Genomic DNA, 18,142 nt, shown 5'->3' with positions numbered 1-18,142 from the left:
ATTGCTAGAGATGGAGCTAGTGTGAGTGGTAAGTGTTAATCATGGAGCTAGTGTGAGTGGCTAGTGCTAGAGATGGAGTTAGTGTGAGTGGCCAGTGTTAGAGATGGAGCTAGTGTGAGTGGCTAGTGATAGAGATGGAGCTAGTGTGAGTGGCTAGTGCTAGAGATGGAGATAGTGTGAGTGGCTAGTGTTAGAGAGGGAGCAAGTGTGAGTGGCTAGTGTTAGAGAGGGAGCGAGTGTGAGTGGCTGTGAAAGAATGGAGATAGTGTGAGTGGCTCGTGTTAGAGATGGAGCTAGTGTGAGTGGCTCGTGTTAGAGATGGAGCTAGTGTGAGTGGCTAGTGCTAGAGATGGAGCTAGTGTGAGTGGATAGTGCTAGAGATGGAGTTCTTGTGAGTGGCTAGTGTTAGAGATGGAGCTAGTGTGAGTGGCTAGTGTTAGAGATGGAGCTAGTGTGAGTGGCTAGTGTTAGAGATGGAGCTAGTGTGAGTGGCTAGTGATAGAGATGAAGCTAGTGTGAGTGGCTAGTGCTAGAGATGGAGCTAGTGTGAGTGGCTAGTGATCGAGATGGAGCTAGTGTGAGTGGCTAGTGTTAGAGATGGAGCTAGTGTGAGTGGCTAGTGTTAGAGATGGAGCTAGTGTGAGTGGATAGTGCTAGAGATGGAGCTAGTGTGAGTGGATAGTGCTAGAGATGGAGCTAGTGTGAGTGGCTAGTGATAGAGATGGAGCTAGTGTGAGTGGCTAGTGCTAGAGATGGAGCTAGTGTGAGTGGCTAGTGTTCGAGATGGACCTAGTGTGAGTGGCTAGTGATAGAGATGGAGCTAGTGTGAGTGGCTAGTGATAGAGATGGAGCTAGTGTGAGTGGCTAGTGCTAGAGATGGAGCTAGTGTGAGTGGCTATTGCTAGAGATGGAGCTAGTGTGAGTGGCTAGTGCTAGAGATGGAGTTCTTGTGAGTGGCTAGTGTTAGAGATGGAGCTAGTGTGAGTGGCTAGTGTTAGAGATGGAGCTAGTGTGAGTGGCTAGTGTTAGAGATGGAGCTAGTGTGAGTGGATAGTGCTAGAGATGGAGCTAGTGTGAGTGGATAGTGCTAGAGATGGAGCTAGTGTGAGTGGCTAGTGATAGAGATGGAGCTAGTGTGAGTGGCTAGTGCTAGAGATGGAGCTAGTGTGAGTGGCTAGTGTTCGAGATGGACCTAGTGTGAGTGGCTAGTGATAGAGATGGAGCTAGTGTGAGTGGCTAGTGATAGAGATGGAGCTAGTGTGAGTGGCTAGTGCTAGAAATGGAGCTAGTGTGAGTGGCTATTGCTAGAGATGGAGCTAGTGTGAGTGGCTAGTGTTAGACATGGAGCTAGTGTGAGTGGCTAGTGCTAGAGATGGAGCTAGTGTGAGTGGCTAGTGTTAGAGATGGAGCTAGTGTGAGTGGCTAGTGATAGAGATGAAGCTAGTGTGAGTGGATAGTGATAGACTTGGAGCTAGTGTGAGTGGCTAGTGATAGAGATGGAGCTAGTGTGAGTGGCTAGTGTTAGAGATGGAGCTAGTGCGAGTGGCTAGTGATAGATATGGAGCTAGTGTGAGTGGCTAGTGCTAGAGATGGAGCTAGTGTGAGTGGCTAGTGATAGAGATGGAGCTAGTGTGAGTGGCTAGTGATAGAGATGGAGCTAGTGTGAGTGGCTAGTGTTAGAGATGGAGCTAGTGAGAGTGGCTAGTGTTAGACATGGAGCTTGTGTTAGTGGCTAGTGATAGAGATGGAGCTAGTTTGAGTGGTTAGTGATAGAGATGGAGCTAGTGTGAGTGGCTAGTGATAGAGATGGAGGTAGTGTGAGTGGCTCGTGATAGAGATGGAGATAGTGTGAGTGGCTAGTGATAGAGATGGAGCTAGTGTGAATGGCTAGTGATAGAGATGGAGCTAGTGTGAGTGGCTATTGCTAGAGATTGAGCTAGTGTGAGTGGCTAGTGCTAGAGATGGAGCTAGTATGAGTGGCTAATGTTAGAGACGGAGCAAGTGTAAGTGGCTAGTGTTAGTGATCGAGCTAGTGTGAGTGGCTATTGCTAGAGATGGAGCTAGTGTGAGTGGCAAGTGTTAGACACGGAGCTAGTGTGAGTGGCTAGTGCTAGAGATGGAGTTAGTATGAGTGACCAGTGTTAGAGATGGAGCTAGTGTGAGTGGCTAGTGTTAGAGATGGAGCTAGTGTGAGTGGCTAGTGATAAAGATGGAGCTAGTGTGAGTGGCTAGTGTTAGAGATGGAGCTAGTATGAGTGGCTAGTGTTAGAGATGGAGCTAGTGTGAGTGGATAGTGCTAGAGATGGAGCTAGTGTGAGTGGATAGTGCTAGAGATGGAGCTAGTGTGAGTGGCTAGTGATAGAGATGGAGCCGGTGTGAGTGGCTAGTGCTAGAGATGGAGCTAGTGTGAGTGGCTAGTGTTCGAGATGGAGCTAGTGTGAGTGGCTAGTGATAGAGATGGAGCTAGTGTGAGTGGCTAGTGATAGAGATGGACTTAGTGTGAGTGGCTAGTGCTAGAGATGGAGCTAGTGTGAGTGGCTATTGCTAGAGATGGAGCTAGTGTGAGTGGCTAGTGTTAGACATTGAGCTAGTGTGAGTGGCTAGTGCTAGAGATGGAGCTAGTGTGAGTGGCCAGTGTTAGAGATGCAGCTAGTGTGAGTGGCTAGTGTTAGAGATGGAGCTAGTGTGAGTGGCTAGTGATAGAGATGGAGCTAGTGTGAGTGGATCGTGATAGAGATGGAGATAGTGTGAGTGGCTAGTGATAGAGATGGAGCTAGCGTTAATGGCTAGTGATAGAGATGGAGCTAGTGTGAGTGGCTATTGCTAGAGATTGAGCTAGTGTGAGTGGCTAGTGATAGAGATGAAGCTAGTATGAGTGGCTAATGTTAGAGATGGTGCAAGTGTAAGTGGCTAGTGTCAGTGATCGAGCTAGTGTGAGTGGCTATTGCTAGAGATGGAGCTAGTGTGAGTGGCAAGTGTTAAACATGGAGCTAGTGTGAGTGGCTAGTGCTAGAGATGGAGTTAATGTGAATGGCCAGTGTTAGAGATGGAGCTAGTGTGAGTGGCTAGTGATAGAGATGGAGCTAGTGTGAGTAGCTAGTGCTAGAGATGGAGATAGTGTGAGTGGCTGTGAAAGAGATGGAGCTAGTGTGAGTGGATCGTGTTAGAGATGGAGCTAGTGTGAGTGGCTCGTGTTAGAGATGGAGCTAGTGTGAGTGGCTAGTGCTAAAGATGGAGCTAGTGTGAGTGGATAGTGCTAGAGATGGAGTTAGTGTGAGTGGCTAGTATTAGAGATGGAGCTATTGTGAGTGGCTAGTGTTAGAGATGGAGCTAGTGTGAGTGGCTACTGTTAGAGATGGAGCTAGTGTGAGTGGCTAGTGATAGAGATGGAGCTAGTTTGAGTGGCTAGTGATAGAGATGGAGCTAGTGTGAGTGGCTAGTGCTAGAGATGGAGCTAGTGTGAGTGGCTAGTGATCGAGATGGAGCTAGTGTGAGTGGCTAGTGTTAGAGATGGAGCTAGTGTGAGTGGCTAGTGTTAGAGATGGAGCTATTGTGAGTGGATTGTGCTAGAGATGGAGCTAGTGTGAGTGGATAGTGCTAGAGATGGAGCTAGTGTGAGTGGCTAGTGATAGAGATGGAGCTAGTGTGAGTGGCTAGTGCTAGAGATGGAGCAAGTGTGAGTGGCTAGTGTTCAAGATGGACCTAGTGTGAGTGGCTAGTGATAGAGATGGAGCTAGTGTGAGTGGCTAGTGATAGAGATGGAGCTAGTGTGAGTGGCTAGTGCTAGAGATGGAGCTAGTGTGAGTGGCTATTGCTAGAGATGGAGCTAGTGTGAGTGGCTAGTGATAGAGATGGAGCTAGTGTGAATGGCTAGTGATAGAGATGGAGCTAGTGTGAGTGGCTATTGCTAGAGATTGAGCTAGTGTGAGTGGCTAGTGCTAGAGATGGAGCTAGTATGAGTGGCTAATGGTAGAGATGGAGCAAGTGTAAGTGGCTAGTGTTAGTGATCGAGCTAGTGTGAGTGGCGAGTGATAGAGATGGAGCTAGTGTGAGTGGCTAGTGTTAGAGATGGAGCTAGTGTGAGTGGCTAGTGTTAGAGATGGAGCTAGTGTGAGTGGATAGTGCTAGAGATGGAGCTAGTGTGAGTGGATAGTGCTAGAGATGGAGCTAGTGTGAGTGGCTAGTGCTAGAGATGGAGCTAGTGTGAGTGGCTAGTGTTCGAGATGGTGCTAGTGTGAGTGGCTAGTGATAGAGATGGAGCTAGTGTGAGTGGCTAGTGATAGAGATGGAGCTAGTGTGAGTGGCAAGTGCTAGAGATGGTGCTAGTGTGAGTGGCTATTGCTAGAGATGGAGCTAGTGTGAGTGGCTAGTGTTAGACATGGAGCTAGTGTGAGTGGCTAGTGCTAGAGATGGAGGTAGTGTGAGTGGCCAGTGCTGGAGATGGAGCTAGTGTGAGTGGCTAGTGTTAGAGATGGAGCTAGTGTGAGTGGCTAGTGATAGAGATGAAGCTAGTGTGAGTGGATAGTGATAGACATGGAGCTAGTGTGAGTGGCTAGTGATAGAGATGGAGCTAGTGTGAGTGGCTAGTGTTAGAGATGGAGCTAGTGCGAGTGGCTAGTGATAGAGATGGAGCTAGCGTGAGTGGCTAGTGATAGAGATGGAGCTAGTGTGAATGACTAGTGCTAGAGATGGAGCTAGTGTGAGTGGCTAGTGCTAGAGATGGAGCTAGTGTGAGTGGCTAGTGATAGAGCTGGCGCTAGTGTGAGTGGCTAGTGATAGATATGGAGCTACTGTGAGTGGCTAGTGTTAGAGATGGAGCTAGTGCGAGTGGCTATTGTTAGACATGGAGCTAGTGTGAGTGGCTAGTGAGAGAGATGGAGCTAGTGTGAGTGGTTAGTGATAGAGATGGAGCTAATGTGAGTGGCTAGTGATAGAGATGGAGCTAGTGTGAGTGGCTCGTGATAGAGATGGAGATAGTGTGAGTGGCTAGTGATAGAGATGGAGCTAGCGTGAATGGCTAGTGATAGAGATGGAGCTAATGTGAGTGGCTATTGCTAGAGATTGAGCTAGTGTGAGTGGCTAGTGCTAGAGATGAAGCTAGTGTGAGTGGCTAATGTTAGAGATGGAGCAAGTGTAAGTGGCTAGTGTCAGTGATCGAGCTAGTGTGAGTGGCTATTGCTAGAGATGGAGCTAGTGTGAGTGGCAAGTGTTAAACATGGAGCTAGTGTGAGTGGCAAGTGCTAGAGATGGAGTTAGTGTCAGTGGCCAGTGTTAGAGATGGAGCTAGTGTGAGTGGCTAGTGATAGAGATGGAGCTTGTGTGAGTGGCTAGTGCTAGAGAGGGAGCGAGTGTCAGTGGCTAGTGTTAGAGAGGGAGCGAGTGTGAGTGGCTAGTGTTAGAGAGGGAGCGAGTGTGAGTGGCTGTGAAAGAGATGGAGCTAGTGTGAGTGGCTCGTGTTAGAGATGGAGCTAGTGTGAGTGGCTCGTGTTAGAGATGGAGCTAGTGTGAGTGGCTAGTGCTAGAGATGGAGCTAGTGTGAGTGGATAGTGCTAGAGATCGAGTTAGTGTGAGTGGCTAGTGTTAGAGATGGAGCTAGTGTGAGTGGCTAGTGTTAGAGATGGAGCTAGTGTGAGTGGCTAGTGTTAGAGATGGAGCTAGTGTGAGTGGCTAGTGATAGAGATGGAGCTAGTGTGAGTGGCTAGTGATAGAGATTGAGCTAATGTGAGTGGCTAGTGATAGAGATGGAGCTAGTGTGAGTCGCTAGTGATAGAGATGGAGCTAGTGTGAGTGGCTAGTGATCGAGATGGAGCTAGTGTGAGTGGCTAGTGTTAGAGATGGAGCTAGTGTGAGTGGCTAGTGTTAGAGATGGAGCTCGTCTGAGTGGATAGTGCTAGAGATGGAGCTAGTGTGAGTGGATAGTGCTAGAGATGGAGCTAGTGTGAGTGGCTAGTGATAGAGATGGAGCTAGTGTGAGTGGCTAGTGCTAGAGATGGAGCTAGTGTGAGTGGCTAGTGTTCGAGATGGACCTAGTGTGAATGGCTAGTGATAGAGATGGAGCTAGTGTGAGTGGCTAGTGATAGAGATGGAGCTAGTGTGAGTGGCTAGTGCTAGAGATGGAGCTAGTGTGAGTGGCTATTGCTAGAGATGGAGCTAGTATGAGTGGATAGTGCTAGAGATGGAGCTAGTATGAGTGGCTAGTGATAGAGATGAAGCTAGTGTGAGTGGATAGTGATAGACATGGAGCTAGTGTGAGTGGCTAGTGATAGAGATGGAGCTAGTGTGAGTGGCTAGTGTTAGAGATGGAGCTAGTGCGAGTGGCTAGTGATAGAGATGGAGCTAGTGTGAGTGGCTAGTGATACAGATGGAGCTAGTGTGAATGACTAGTGCTAGAGATGGAGTTAGTGTGAGTGGCTAGTGCTAGAGATGGAGCTAGTGTGAGTGGCTAGTGATAGAGATGGAGCTAGTGTGAGTGGCTAGTGATAGAGATGGCGCTATTGTGAGTGGCTAGTGTTAGAGATGGAGCTAGTGAGAGTGGCTAGTGTTAGACATGGAGCTAGTGTGAGTGGATAGTGATAGAGATGGAGCTAGTGTGAGTGGTTAGTGATAGAGATGGAGCTAGTGTGAGTGGCTAGTGATAGAGATGGAGCTAGTGTGAGTGGCTCGTGATAGAGATGGAGATAGTGTGAGTGGCTAGTGATAGAGATGGAGCTAGTGTTAATGGCTAGTGATAGAGATGGAGCTAGTGTGAGTGGCTATTGCTAAAGATTGAGCTAGTGTGAGTGGCTAGTGCTAGAGATGGAGCTAGTATGAGTGGCTAATGTTAGAGATGGAGCAAGTGTAAGTGGCTAGTGTTAGTGATCGAGCTAGTGTGAGTGGCTATTGCTAGAGATGGAGCTAGTGTGGGTGGCAAGTGTTAGACATGGAGCTAGTGTGAGTGGCGAGTGCTAGAGAGGGAGTTAGTGTGAGTGGCCAGTGTTAGAGATGGAGCTGGTGTGAGTGGCTAGTGCTAGAGATGGAGCTGGTGTGAGTGGCTAGTGCTAGAGATGGAGCTAGTGTGAGTGGCTAGTGTTAGAGATGGTGCTAGTGTGAGTGGCTAGTGTTAGAGATGGAGCTAGTGTGAGTGGCGAGTGATAGAGATGGAGCTAGTGTGAGTGGCTAGTGATAGAGATGGAGCTAGTGTGAGTGGCTAGTGATACAGATGGAGCTAGTGTGAATGACTAGTGCTAGAGATGGAGTTAGTGTGAGTGGCTAGTGCTAGAGATGGAGCTAGTGTGAGTGGCTAGTGATAGAGATGGAGCTAGTGTGAGTGGCTAGTGATAGAGATGGCGCTATTGTGAGTGGCTAGTGTTAGAGATGGAGCTAGTGAGAGTGGCTAGTGTTAGACATGGAGCTAGTGTGAGTGGCTAGTGATAGAGATGGAGCTAGTGTGAGTGGTTAGTGATAGGGATGGAGCTAGTGTGAGTGGCTAGTGATAGAGATGGAGCTAGTGTGAGTGGCTCGTGATAGAGATGGAGATAGTGTGAGTGGCTAGTGATAGAGATGGAGCTAGTGTGAATGGCTAGTGATAGAGATGGAGCTAGTGTGAGTGGCTATTGCTAAAGATTGAGCTAGTGTGAGTGGCTAGTGCTAGAGATGGAGCTAGTATGAGTGGCTAATGTTAGAGATGGAGCAAGTGTAAGTGGCTAGTGTTAGTGATCGAGCTAGTGTGAGTGGCTATTGCTAGAGATGGAGCTAGTGTGGGTGGCAAGTGTTAGACATGGAGCTAGTGTGAGTGGCGAGTGCTAGAGAGGGAGTTAGTGTGAGTGGCCAGTGTTAGAGATGGAGCTGGTGTGAGTGGCTAGTGCTAGAGATGGAGCTGGTGTGAGTGGCTAGTGCTAGAGATGGAGCTAGTGTGAGTGGCTAGTGTTAGAGATGGTGCTAGTGTGAGTGGCTAGTGTTAGAGATGGAGCTAGTGTGAGTGGCGAGTGATAGAGATGGAGCTAGTGTGAGTGGCTAGTGATAGAGATGGAGCTAGTGTGAGTGACTAGTGCTAGAGATGGAGCTAGTGTGAGTGGCTAGTGTTAGAGATGGAGCTAGTGTGAGTGACTAGTGCTAGAGATGGAGCAAGTGTGAGTGACTAGTGCTATTGATAGAGCTAGTGTGAGTGACTAGTGCTATTGATGGAGCTAGTGTGATTGGCTAGTGTCAGAGATGGGGATCGATTGAGAGGGAAAGTGGGAATGGATATTGTCACCGTTGGGGGCTATTCCTGTGACCTGCAATGAAAAGGGGAGGTCTTGATTTGAAGCTTTCGTGACTACAGGAATCCATACTCTTTGGTTCTTCAGGTAAAATTACGTATAAATAATAAATCACGACGTTTCGGGCGCAACACAAGCGTCCGTCATCAGGTGGGAAAGCGATGACGGACGCTTGTGTTGCGCCCGAAACGTCGTGATTTATTTTATTTTCTACCTACGTGACTTTACCGAAAGACCCAAAGAGTGTGGATTCCTTCAGTCACGAAAGCTTCAAATCAATACATTGAATGCAGTATTTGGGTGTTTGTTAAACGCGCGCTGTGGAATGCAAAATGTTAACAGCATCTGAACCTGCTGTTACACGAGGGAATTGGCATTAAGCACTGCCGTCTTCAATCCCAACAGTCAGTGTGTAACAATTAATATATTAATTGGTCACACGCGCATATATGCACATGTATAAATATATGTATATTTTCAAGAACGTTTCTCTGCAGTCGCTCACAAATATGACCATAAGTGCATCGTGCATTCTAAATGTGAACGATATAACGCTGAACAATAATCATGGACAATACAACCGATTTAACCATTTTCAAATACTTACATAATTTTGGATTATCCGTTAATAATTGATGTGCTTCTCTTCAAATGAGTGTTGATCAAAAGATGCCTCCTGGTTTAGTTTGCTGGGAATGACCCTTTGAAGGGTGGCAGCTCTCTCACTAATTGAGTGAAAGCTGCTCTAATTGGATGAGCCTCCCATTTCCATACTCTTTGGTTCTTTCGGTAAAGTCACGTAGGTATAAAATAAAATAAATCACGACGTTTCTGGTGCAACACCAAGCGTCCATCATCAGGTGGGAAAGCGATGGCCTGCTGCTGAGGCAGACTGTTTTAAAAGGTTTGAAATGGTTGTAGCCCAAGGGTCATAAAGAAGTGGCCGGGTCTAGTGATGTTAAAGTGAGAAATTAGCATGTAACTGTAAGATATTAGGAGAGCGGCCTCCTAAACGAGGGCACGGAAGTGGCTATGTTAATGTGAGAGATTAGCATGATGTTAATGTGATAAATTAGCACTTTAACATCACTAGCCCCGGCCACTTCTTTATGACCCTTGAGCTACACCCATTTCAAACCTTGTGCCCGAAACGTCGTGATTTATTTTATTTTATACCTACGTGACTTTACCGAAAGAACCAAAGAGCATCCAATGGATTCTTGGATTTGCATGTGCGGAGATTTGAGTGTAACCCCCTCGTACGCGGCGTGGTGAGGCTTCTCAGGGGTTCTTCGGGTGCCTCGAACGCGAAGCCAAACGCCTCACGAATGGAACTGCCCCAACATTCCACTCGAGCAACGGCCCTCCCTCATAAAGAGTCTCGAGATTCAGCGGAAGCTTTCGTGGCGAAACGAAGGATTTTTAAAACGAAGTGATGTCAATCTAGATTTGGGGCTTTCGTGACTGCAAGAATCCACCCTCTTTGGTTCTTTCGGTAAAGTCCACGCAGGTAGAAAATAAAATAGATCACGACGTTTCGGGCGCAACACTGGCGCCCGTCATCAGGTGGGAAAGAACAAAAGAGTATACGGTTGATATCATTTAATTATCATACGCGGAGATCGTTTGCTTGGTGCGTGTCCATTATCGGGCTCTCTAACAGCACTTGCACCTATACAGCCGTGTGTGAAAGACCGTGAGCGTGTTGGGAGCGTCAGCGTGGCTGTTAGCGCACCGCGTTACGAACGCAGCGTCCCGAGCTCGAATCCGCTTCTAAACGAAGATGCTCTTGTTGTTTTACCAGGTAAGGCTCTCACTGAGCTATATAGCTCTGTTTCATGAGTGGACCCGGCCACAAATGATAGCCCAATGAAGTGGTTTATTACGTGGAAATGTATCGTAGCCAAATTCTCTAAACGTATGTTTCTAAATGTCGAGGGGAAAACCGGAGGACTCGGAGAAAATTCCACGCGACCACGGGGTGAGAGAGACACCGCAAACTCCAAATATACAGCAGCAGGCGTCAGGGTCGGAGTCTAACCCACGATCTCCCGTATCCGCCACCGCAGCACCCCGATTCATCGCTAACATTAGTGGCAAATGGTAGCAGAATCTGCCTCCCCTAGGTCGACTCAGCCATAAACGAATACCCGGCGCGATGTGTCAACAACAACGCTGGGGGAGACAAAGGCGGTCGCGCTTGGTGCTGGCCGCACTATCCCCTCGGGCTCCGTTCCGGTCCTTGATTAGGTGCTCGCGAACTGCACTTGCCCCAACAGCTTGTGTAGCCTACACGGGGAATCGTTGTCTTTGTTGATAAAGGTACGTGCGTGGGTTTGCAACGAAGGCGTGGAAATGTGCAGTTTCGAAATAAATGAACTCGATGACGCAAGAGGTAGAACCCTTTACATACCTCCCACACATAGAGACTAAGACAAAGTCCCCCCGTATAGCCTTAACAGACTGTTGGAGCAAGTGCACCTATGAAGGCTGGCACGGCACACGAGGGGGTGGGTGGTCAGCACCACGCCTGCCCGCCTTTGTATCCCTAGTGGCGATATTGACACAACGCATCAGGTACTCATTTGAGGCTGAGTCGACCAAAGGAAGGCCTGAGACCGGTTCAAATAATCGTCACTGGTGTTGTCCGTTAGCGGAAATTGAACTCTGGTCGTCAGGTTCGTAGTGCAGCGCGTTTACCACTACACTACCGCTCCCCCATGCGCATACACAAATATGAAGACAAAGATCCCCTGTATAGCCTTAACAGACGATTGGAGAAAGTGCTGTTAGCGAGCACCTATGAAGACCGGCATGGTACACGAGGGGGTGGATGGCTAATACCACGCCCGACCGCCTTTGTCTGCCGAGTGGCGATGTTTACACATAACACAAGGTACTCATTTGAGGCTGAGTCGACCTAGGGGATTCCTAGGGCCGGTTCAAATAATCATCACCGGTGTTGGTCGTGAGCGGGAATTGAAGTTGGGGTCCTTCCCCTGCACCTCCAATTATCACGGTTGGCTACGTACGGTGCGAAAGAAGTTCAACATGAATACGGGTCGTCGGGTTCGAAGCGCAGCTCGCTAACTACTATGCCACCGCTCCCCACATAAGCACACACACCTACAAAGATACACACACACACGCACGCACACGGACACCCGTTCGCCCTCCCCCGCCTCGCCCCGACTATAAAACCACAGGTGTTCCCACCGAGAACAGGACCAGGCAAGAGCCAGACCGAAGGTGTCACCTCCACAGAGGACTGCCTCTTACTTTCCCGCACACACAGACTCATAGAGCCGGTATATAAGCGCGTTTTGAGCCCGTTGCATTGAGCCGGTGTATACAGCGCCGTGAGACGGCTCACTGAATCGACATTTTACTGAGTTTTGAAACCGGTTCGCTCCGGTGTTATACCACTGCTCTTTGAAGCCGGTACATTAAGCGGGTATATTGCTGTGTTTTGAGTTAGGTACATTGAGCCGGTCGATAACTGCTCTTGGACTACCGGTATATTGAGCCGGTATTATTAAGGCAGCCGGTGGCTGCCCCATTGATCCCTGGAGAAGCTTCAGCACCACGCGGTGGTGGACAGCGCCTCCACGTGCAGGTGAGAGATTTCACAGCACACGCTCCCGAACGTGCGTCGCTCTGTCTGGCCCCATATCCAGCTATCTATAGATCTGTTATCACGGTATCTAAGATCAGCACAGATACTGGCATGTTGTACTCCAGAGAACATAATCATTAATATAGTTGGCATCATCATCCACACACTTACAAAACAGCACGGTGCATATATTCATAATTTACTCAAACACGATTACATTGCATATATTCATCATAAAACACACAATAATCATGACGATCATTATCCGCACGTATGCCTATGATCATCATCCACACTTAGCATCAGCATCCTTACATACAGATCATCATCATCATCCGCACATCTTATATAGACGATTGTAAGCGATGTCAATTCCAGTATTGTTCCAGGAGGGCAAAAAAGCTTAGATGTGACACAAGCATATTAAATTATACATGTTAGTTTTAGAGCATAATTCTACGACAGTTTGTAACTGGAGGTTTTGAAGGATGATTCAATGGAACATGAAATCGGATATTAAATTTAATGTACGATTTCCATTATGAGAGAATACAGTTATTGGTAACCATTGGAGTATGACACGAATGCCGGCAGGAAGTAGGGCGATGCTCACTAGAAAACATAAAATCGTCATAATCCACACGTACACATATAATTACTTATCCTCATCTCCACATTCACCTTCATCATCATCCCCACGTACACAACGCTGGGCGGCGGTTGCTATGCACTCCTGTAGTCTAGCACTGTGGAGGGGCAGCTAGGGCTGGTGGATCGCACAAATGTCTTAAGACTCCCCGTGGGCGTCGATGGCTTGCCAGAAGGCGTAGGTACAGCAAATGTGAACTCCACATGTTCCATCTGGATGGGATAGTTGCGTTGTCCCTTTGCACGCTTGGGTTTTATTTTTTTCCCCCGGGCGTTCCGGTTTCCTCCCACACTAATTTGCCGATAACAACCTTCATATATAGAGGGCCGCAGAGCTTGGGCAATTGTTGGCGCCGACTCACAGCGTGGCTGCTGCCTTCCTGCTTGTCCGTGGATCCTCCTCGTGCCTCTGAGTCATTGTCTTCGAGAGTGAGCCACAACTGCGGCGGGGCGTTCCAAGTGGGAAGTATGATGATTATAATATAAAGACACAAGTATCATAAACTACGACCCAATGAACTTGAATGCACACGACCTCGTCAGATCCCGGAAGCTAAGCAGGTTTGAGCCTGGTTAGTACTTGTACGGGTGACCACCAGCGTTTGCAAGGTGCCCAGTCGATGGCAGTGATCTTCGGTTTTCCTCCCGCGTGCCAATCATCTATTGCAGGACCCTCCTTCAAAGGAGTCTTGACACAGTGAGGCTCTCCTGGATAAATGATGATCATTGTTACAATTATTATCATCATGATTAGCCGAACATAACAATCTTCATGTACGCATACATAGGTCGTTTGCAGGTTTGGTAAATGTGTTCTGTTTGCTTTGTAATCTTTCCTCGCACTTTCAACCCTGTATCCAGTGCTATGCTACACAGTACGGCCGATGATGGCGATAACGCATACATATAACATCATAATTATCGGTCGTACACGCATCCTTATATCATCGTCACCCACATGCGTACACATGAACACCATCACTCGCACACGCGCGTTGACCGCATTATAACCACCGTGCACACAACCAACAACATCATCATCATTGTCGTCATCTTCCCCATCGTTTCGCACGCACGGCCGCGTGTTTCTCAGAGCCCGCGGGCGTCCCCTGCGAATCGCAGCTTCAAGCCATGCAGGAGAGGCGCGGCGCACGCTGCGGGGAAGCGATGCTGATGGTGATGCTGCTGCTGGTGGTGGGTCTCAGAGGGGCTGCCTCGCTCCCGGCTCAACCGCGTGCGTCCCCATTCCTCCCGCCTCGGGCTGGGGTCCCCAAGGCAGTGGACCTCCTACGCCTCCCTCTCGTCTGGGGGGAGGAGGACACGGCAGGTGAGGGCCGGGGGGGGGGGCGGACGAGAGGGGTGGGGGTTGGGGGGAAGAGACGTTTGTAGAGAGGGGGAGGGGAAGGCAGGCAAGACATTGGGTGTGAAAGTGGGAGATGGAGATAAGACAGGAGAGAGAATAGAGCGGGATACACTTGGACAGAGAGGAGAGATAAACTAAACTATCTTTTATTTTACTGGGTAAGGCCCACTGAGCTATACAGCTCTTTTTTTTCAGAAGCGACCTGGCCACAAACGGTAGCTCAACGAAGCGAGGGAGAAGAGGAAAGGGGGAGAAGAGAGAAAAGAGATACGAGATAGAAATAGAGCGAGATGAAGAGAGTGAGACGAGACACGTGGAGAGTTAGAGGGAGAGGAGGGGAGGTTTGGAGGCGATATAAAAATAGCAACATTGATGAGGATGGTGATAGTGGTGAAGTGATGATAGCTACTGCTGCTGAGTCGCCCTTCACAAAGAGCTTCATGGCTCAATGGGCTTTACTCGGGAAATACACTTCTGGTTCTTGTGATTATGATAGCGGCGTCATTGTTGATGATCGTACGAGCGATGCTTGTTATGATGATGATGAATTAATGAAAGTTCAGGTCGTCACGTGACATCAGCAATTGCAGTCAAAACCTTAACGAGCTCTCGATCTGTTGATGTCTCCGTACAGGAGCCCTCTACGCTCTCAGAGGTCGACTCCCTCGCCTCTCCCTCCCCGGGCCCGACCGGTATAGACGCGGGATCGTCGGAATCAACACCGTGTCCCGCGATCGAACCCACGACCTCCGGGGAAGAGTCCCACCACCTCGCATGTGAGTTCCCGCGACCAAGACTGGCTTGTGTTTGGGATTCGGGCTCGAGTGGGACTAGAACTCGAGCTGCCCAGGTGAGTCAGCATTTGTCTCGATGGGGTAGACACCTAGGCAGGTACCATATAGGTCGGCATGTGAACGCCGAGGTGAGTGAGTGAGCGAGCACCTGGGTGAGTGGGTGGGTGAGTGGGCATCTGGGTGGGTGAGCACCTGATTGAGTGAGCACTTGAGTGGGTGAGCACCTGAGTAAGTGGGTGAGCACCTGAGTGAGTGGGTGAGCACCTGAGTGAGTGGGTGAGCGCCTTGGTGGGTGAGCACCTGAGTGCGTGGGTGAGCACCTGAGTGGGTGAGCACCTGTGTGGGTGAGCACCTGAGTGAGTGGGTGAGCACCTGAGTGGGTGAGCACCTGAGTGCGTGGGTGAGCACCTGAGTAAGTGGGTGAGCACCTGAATGAGTGGGTGAGCACCTGAGTGAGTGGGTGAGCGCCTTGGTGGGTGAGCACCTGAGTGCGTGGGTGAGCACCTGAGTGGGTGAGCACCTGTGTGGGTGAGCACCTGAGTGCGTGGGTGAGCACCTGAGTAAGTGGGTGGGCACCTGAGTGAGTGGGTGAGCACCTGAGTGAGTGGGTGAGCACCTTTGTGAGTGAGCACCTGGGTGGGTGAGTACCTGAGTAAGTGGGTGAGCACTTGGGTGGGTGAGCACCTGAGTAAGTGGGTGAGCACCTGAGTGAGTGGGTGAGCGCCTTGGTGGGTGAGCACCTGAGTGAGTAGGTAAGCACCTTTGTGGGTGAGCACCTGAGTGGGTGAGCACCTGAGTAAGTGGGTGAGCGCCTTGGTGGGTGAGCACCTGAGTGCGTGGGTGAGCACCTGAGTGGGTGAGGACCTGAGTAAGTGTGTGAGCACCTGAGTGAGTGGGTGAGCACCTGAGTGAGTGGGTGAGCACCTTTGTGGGTGAGCACCTGGGTGTGTGAGCACCTGAGTGAGTGTGTGAGCACCTGGTTGAGTGAGTGAGCACCTGAGTGAGTGGGTGAGCGCCTTGGTGGGTGAGCACCTGAGTAAGTGGGTGAGCACCTGAGTGAGTGGGTGAGCACCTGAGTAAGTGGGTGAGCACCTGAGTAAGTGGGTGAGCACCTGAGTGGGTGAGCACCTGAGTGAGTGGGTGAGCACTTGGGTGGGTGAGCACCTGAGTGAGTGGGTGAGCACCTGAGTGAGTGTGTGAGCACCTGAGTAAGTGGATGAGAACTTGGGTGGGTGAGCACCCGAGTAAGTGGGTGAGCACCTGAGTGAGTGGGTGAGTGCCTTAATGGGTGAGCACCTGAGTGCGTGGGTGAGCACCTGAGTGAGTGGGTGAGCACCTGGGTAGGTGGGTGAGTCACTGAGTTGTCATGCGTCGCCCTCCCCCCTTGCCCTGCCGCAGCTCTGCGCGACACGTGGACGGCTTCTTCACGCATCGCTACAGCAAGCTGCTGGGGGAGGAAGCGGCGAGACATGCGCTCCGCGCCCTCCTCACCGGGGCTCGCAGGTGCGCACTCACCTGTCCACTCACCTGTACACTCACCTGTACACACACTCGCCTGTACAGTCACCTGTACACACACTCACTGACCTTACACTCACCTTTAGACACACTCACCTTTACACACACTCACCTGTACACACAAAGACAAAGATCCCCCGTATCGCGTTAACATACGGTTGGGGCAAGTGCTGTTAGCGAGCACCTATGAAGGCCGGAATGCCACACAAGGCGGTGGGTCACCAGTACCACGCGCGACCGCCTTTGTATCTCTAGTGGCGATGTTTACACACCGCACTCGGAACTGATTTTGAGGCTGAATCGACCTCGGGGAGGCATTGCTGTTGACCACGAGCTTGAATTGATCTCGGGTCGCCAGGTTCGTCGCGCAGCGCGCTAACCGCAGCACTACCACCACCATCACCAACCACCAGGGACGAGGTCGCAGATGATGGCAGCGAGCGACGGATACCGCTCAGACGGGAGGCACGTGGCTTCTGGGTCAACGGCGAGGACGACAACAGCGACAGCGGTGATGAGCAGCAGCAGCAGGATGGGTGGCCCCACCATACAGGCCGCTCCAAGTCCTCCCAGCAACGACCTCGATCCAGACCCCAACCTCAAAGGCGATACTTTGAGGACGCTCGCTTGGACCAAGAGTTCATGACACCCCTTCAGTACTGAATGCCAGCTCCCCCCCCCTCCCCACCGTGCTCCGCTGCACGCGGGCTGCGTGAATCATCTTATTTATTAAATGTTTTCATTAATATTGATGTCGTCACACCCTAGGTGTACGTTTATAGAAAGCGTTGTCGGTGTGCGTCTGCGTGCAAAGGCGTCTGCTCGTACAGAAACCCGAGCGGATTGTAGACCGTGATCTCACGGTCGAACGAGCGGTGGCTCTCGGGAGGTTACTGGACGATGACATCGGTTGGTCGAAGCGAGACCTTCGAGAAATCTCTCGTGGAGTTTTACCAACTCCAATGATGGCAGCCAAACAATCTGCAACCAACCCATGGGGCATTTAAGTAAATCAGTGAGTTGACGTTTATAAACGAAACTATTTATATATTTATTTGACTAGCTAAGGCCCACTGAGCTATGTAGCTATTTTTCAGAAACGACCTGGCCACAAATGATAGCTCAACAAAGCGGCTTATCACGTGGACATTTATAGCAGCCAAATACTCTAAAACGCACGATAATTCTAAATGTGGAGGGACAAACCAGAGGACCCGGACAAAAATCTCCAGTGTCGGGCGAGAGGATTGTTGAAGTGACGTAATCATTCTGTGATGTCATCTTCTGAACATTCCCCTGATATAAATTTTACCGATCGACGGAGTTTATAAAGCACATTTATATATATAAAAAAATACAAGCATGTATGGCAGTGATGCTGGTTATTGTTAAATCGAGTGACACCAGACAACTTAAAAAGTGGTTAGAAATTGATTGAATGAAGTTAAATGGCTTGTGGAAAGGCAAGGCTTTAAGTGGACGTCGCAAATTCCACAAGCTGGTGTTGGTGTCTTTCACATTTCGTCCGTTCACATTAAAAACGAAACGCTTGAACGACGTGTCAATTGTAAACAAGAGTGAGGCCGAAAGGCGGATTGGTGGTGATGAAATAAACACTCGAAAAACTTCACAGCATTCCCTCAAGTGTAATTCCATTAAACCGGATTTGACGTTTAAATGTGATAGTTTGGGAGCGACTGAGGAGCTTTGTCAAGTGTTGTAGATGTCAACGGGGAATCGGATATTGCGATGAGTGGGGCACATGGCCTCCTGGACATCTGTGAAAAAGAGCTTCATCGCTCATCGGATCCCTCCAGTTAAAATAAAGATGCTGATTCTAACGTGTGGAGGATGGATGAGGACAGGACATGGAAACGGGCATTGGGGTGGCACCCAGTGGTCAGTGACCAAGGGCAAGAACTCAAGTCAGATGATGGTGATGAGACTAGGGCTGGCTCTTGAA

At 49.7% G+C, this 18,142-nt stretch overlaps 1 protein-coding gene across 3 annotated transcripts; it reads left to right on the top strand.

Annotated features, from left to right (window-relative positions):
- The first annotated feature begins 11,452 nt into the window (after window positions 1-11,452).
- On the top strand, window positions 11,453-17,809 carry LOC116946585 (uncharacterized). Of its 3 annotated transcripts, none has more exons than XM_032961641.2 (5): window positions 11,453-11,856; window positions 13,627-13,831; window positions 14,502-14,643; window positions 16,060-16,164; window positions 16,593-17,809. In XM_032961641.2, the coding sequence occupies exons 2-5, from the start codon at window positions 13,636-13,638 to the stop codon at window positions 16,840-16,842; spliced, it is 693 nt and encodes a 230-aa protein (XP_032817532.2). In that variant the 5' UTR covers window positions 11,453-11,856; window positions 13,627-13,635; the 3' UTR covers window positions 16,843-17,809. The 3 variants fall into 3 exon arrangements, with proteins under 3 accessions (XP_032817532.2, XP_032817530.2, XP_032817533.2); XM_032961639.2 differs by having other exon boundaries at window positions 13,598-13,831; XM_032961642.2 differs by having other exon boundaries at window positions 13,598-13,831; window positions 16,538-17,809.
- The last annotated feature ends 333 nt before the right edge of the window (window positions 17,810-18,142 follow it).

Source organism: Petromyzon marinus, chromosome 27, assembly GCF_048934315.1.
Source record: "Petromyzon marinus isolate PM22_M1 ecotype Great Lakes invasive population chromosome 27, UKy_Petmar_22M1.pri1.0, whole genome shotgun sequence".
NCBI lineage: Eukaryota > Metazoa > Chordata > Hyperoartia > Petromyzontiformes > Petromyzontidae > Petromyzon > Petromyzon marinus.
Note: the sequence above shows the minus strand (reverse complement) of the source record. Positions and strands in the feature narration are given on the sequence as shown.

Bases quoted from the DNA above. Each gene is read 5' to 3' on its own strand.
- LOC116946585 (XM_032961641.2), top strand. From the start codon at position 13,636: ATGCAGGAGAGGCGCGGCGCACGCTGCGGGGAAGCGATGCTGATGGTG. The intron at 13,832-14,501 runs GTGAGGGCCGGG...GTCTCCGTACAG, and splicing joins GGGGGAGGAGGACACGGCAG to GAGCCCTCTACGCTCTCAGA. The intron at 16,165-16,592 runs GTGCGCACTCAC...ACCAACCACCAG, and splicing joins CTCCTCACCGGGGCTCGCAG to GGACGAGGTCGCAGATGATG.